The sequence below is a fragment of the Rhea americana genome, unplaced genomic scaffold, assembly GCF_003343005.1.
Source record: "Rhea americana isolate MKP2758 unplaced genomic scaffold, rheAme1 scaffold_690, whole genome shotgun sequence".
In the NCBI taxonomy this organism is placed as follows: Eukaryota; Metazoa; Chordata; class Aves; order Rheiformes; family Rheidae; genus Rhea; species Rhea americana.
The window spans coordinates 3,498-7,122 of record NW_028186857.1 but is presented as its reverse complement, the minus strand read 5'-3'; the positions used below and the strand labels follow the sequence as shown (position 1 = coordinate 7,122).

General features: G+C 65.6%; 1 protein-coding gene across 1 annotated transcript in view; it reads right to left on the bottom strand.

Moving 5' to 3' along the window:
* The window catches only part of LOC146586392 (uncharacterized), a 12,798-nt gene extending 11,021 nt beyond the window's left edge, over positions 1–1,777 (bottom strand). The window contains exons 1-2 of the mRNA XM_085321390.1: positions 1,657–1,777; positions 315–943 (exon numbers count right to left, since the gene is read on the bottom strand). Of these exons, the coding sequence (XP_085177516.1) occupies positions 315–943; positions 1,657–1,777 (750 nt within the window). The remainder of the gene's footprint in view (positions 1–314; positions 944–1,656) is intronic.
* Positions 1,778–3,625: the final 1,848 nt, after the last annotated feature.

Sequence of the window (3,625 nt, the reverse complement as noted above, 5' to 3'; positions counted from 1 at the left end):
TGGGGTGGGTGCAGGTGGACGCGGGGTGGGTGCAGGATGGGTGCAGGTGGACGTGAGGTGGGTGCAGGTGGACGCGGGGTGGGTGCAGGATGGGTGCAGGTGGACGTGGGGTGGGTGCAGGTGGACGCGGGGTGGGTACAGGATGGGTGCAGGTGGATGTGGGGTGGGTGCAGGTGGACACGGGGTGGGTACAGGATGGGTGCAGGTGGACGTGGGGTGGGTGCAGGTGGATGCAGGCAGGTGTGGGGCGGACACAGGAAGATGTGGAGAGATGTGGGATGAACGCAGGTGGCTGCTGGCGGATGGGAGCAGACGCAGGTGGACACGGGATGGATGCAGGGTGGAGGCAAGTGGACGTGGGATGGCGGCAGGTGCATGTGGGACAGACACAGGGCACCCATGGGCGGATGCAGGTAGACGTGGGTGGATGGACGGATGCAGGGAGGATACAGGTGGGTCCAGGGCAAACACAAGTAGATGCAGGCAGGTATGGACAGATGTGGCTGGATGGAGGCAGACATGGATGAAGAGGGGCACACACGGACGTAGGCGGACGCACACGGACGCAAGCAGATGCAGGCGGACGCAGGTGGAATCAGGTGGACGTGGGCAGATGCGGGTGGATTCAGGCAGACGCACGTGGAGACGGGTGGATGCAGGTGGATGCAGGTGGATGGAGGTAGGAGGACGCAAGCAGACGGAGGCGGACACGGTGCCAGCCGCCGCACCTCGCGGTCCAGGGCTCTGTCCGCGGACACGTTGAGCCGCACGGTCTGGCCGTCGAGGTAGAACCAGGTGGCGTCGGCGCCGGTCAGGCAGAGCTGCAGCCCGGCGCTGCCCGGGTCACCCGCCACGGGCAGCCGGGCGACCAGGCTCCCATGGGCGCTGTTCTCCGCGATCTCCGTGAAGAGGTTCCCAAAGCCGCTGCACCGGTCGCCCCAGGCTGCCGGCATGGCGCCCCGGGTGAGGGGCCCACGACGTGCCCCCGGCCCCTTTCCCTGGGGCCTGGCCTCCCAGGGCCCCGTCCCCAACTCCCCATGTTCTTTGTCCCCAACCCTCGGATCCCATCCCCAGGGTGCCCATGCCCAGGTCCCACAGGTCCYATCCCCAGGGTCCATATCTCCAAGTCTCCAACCACTTGGTCCTCATCTYCCAAGATCCACAGCTTCAGGTCYCCATCCCCAGGGTCCCCATGTCCTAAGGTTTCCATGGCCCCATCCTCTGTGCCTCCATCCCCAGGGCCCATCTCCGACGTTCCCATCTCCACTGTCCTCATTTTCCRATCCCCATGTCCTAAGGTTCACATGGCCCAGGGTCCCCACGGCCCATGTCACCATCCCCTGGGTTCCCATCCCCCAGGGGCCTATCTCCAGTGKCTCAATCCTCCAGTCTCCATGTTGTAAGGTCCCCATGGCCCCTCCCCTGCGTCCCCAACCCTCATGTCTCCATTCCCCGTGTCCCTATCCCCAGGGCCCACCTCCAGCATCATCTTCCAGGTCTCCATGCCCTAAAGCCCCCATGGCCCAGGGTCCCCATGGCCAGTGTCCCCATCCCCAGGTCCCATCTCCAGGGCCTCCAATCCCAGCTGTCCACCCTGGAGTCTCTGTCCCCACATCCTGGTCCCCCCCGGGTCCCCCACGTCCCCGCGGTGCTCACCCGTGGCCAGCTGCACTGCCAGGCAGGTGGCCAGGAGGGCTGGGCAGTGCGGCACCCACATGCTGCTGCCCGCGCCACGCCTGCGGGAGCGGGCTGTGACCCCGCACCATGCCATCGTCATGCCACGCCATGCCACCACCTCACCATGCCACTGCCATGCCACCACCACCCACACCGGTCATGCACCCATGCCACCACCACCCATGCCAGCTGTGCAACCCATGCCACCACCACCCATGCCACTGCCACCCACATCTGCTGTTCAACCCATGCAACACGTGCCACCGCCACCCACATGGCCACGCAACCCATGCCACCACCACCCATTCCACTGTCACCCATGCCAGCTGTGCAACCCATGCAACCCATATCACCACCACCCACGCTGACCATGTGACTGCCACCATGCCACATGTAACCCGTGCCATAACACCACCATGACACCCACACTGGCCACGCCACACAGCCCTGTCCCCCTTGTCCTCACCCCCTCGGTGCCATCACCCTGGAGTCCACGTGTCCCCATGTCTCCTATGTCCTGTTCCCCTGGGGTCCCTGCTGTCCCCCGTGTCCCCAACCCCAGAGTCCCCCATGTCCCTCCTGTTCCCAAGCCTTGTGTCCCCGGGTCCCCATGCCCGTCCCCGGCAGCAGTGCCGGGCTCTCACCGCGGCAGCGCCGGGGGCCGGCGGGTCCCGGGGAGCTGCAGGGCGACGCGGCCGCGCCGGGGCACCGCTGAGCCTGCGGGAGAGCACGCGTGTGCGGGGCACGCGCCCGCCCACACGTGTGCACAGCCCTGTGCACTGGGGCACACACACACGTGTGTGCACACACAGCCCCTTGCACATAGAGCTTACACACATGCGTGTGCACAGGCACGGCCCTGTGGGCACAGAAAGCAGCCACACGTCTGTGCACGCAAGGCCACCTAGGAGCACAGAGCACGCCCCACGCGTGCACACACGCGCACGCCCCAGTGCACACACAGAGCTCACTTAACACGCGTGCAAACACACGTGCCCCTATGCGCACACACAGAGCGTCCTACATCTGTGCACAACCAATGCGCCCAGGTGCATACAGAGAGCATCCCACACACGTGTGCACAGGGATCACCCCATAGGCACCTGTCCCCAGGTCACCCCACACGCGTGTGCACAGGGATCACCCCATAGGCAGCTGTCCCCAGGTCACCCCACACGCGTGTGCACAGGGATCACCCCATAGGCATCCCTGCCCAGGCTCCCCCCTACCCATATGCACACACAGACCTACAGTCACATGCGCGTGTACCCAGACACACACGCGTGTGCCCTCTCCCAACCCCACTAACCTGATTACCTGCAGCCCCGGCCCACGCACGACACGAACTGGGGGACGGTCCCAGGCCCCCGCTCGGCCCCAACACGCAGCCGTTTACAGCCCCAGCACACACTCGTGCATGGCCCTGACACGCTCCCGTGCACAGCCCCGGCACGCTCTTGYGCACAGCCCTGACACACTCCTGTGCACAGCTCTGACACGCTCCTGTGCAAGATCCTGACACGCTCCTGTGCATGGCACTGAYGTGCTCTCACGCAAGATCCTGAACGCGCGCCCCTGTGCGACCCCAACAAGATCCCACGCACAACCCTGACACACCCCTCTGCACGGCCCGGACACACTACCATGAGTGATCCTGACACACGTCTGTATGTGATCCTGACACATCCCACGCACGACTCTGACACGCTAATGTGCACAGCCCTGACGTGCCTTTGCACGACCCCGACACGCTCCCATGCACTGCACTTACACACTCTTGTGCACGACCCTGGCATGCTCCCAACACGCTCCCTTGCACAATCCTGACACGCTCCCGTGCACGATCCTGACCTGCCCCCGCRCACGGCCCTGACGTGCTCCCGAGCACCATGCTGACACGCTCCCACGCGCGGCCGCGGCACGCGCCCGGCCCTGACACGCCTCTGTG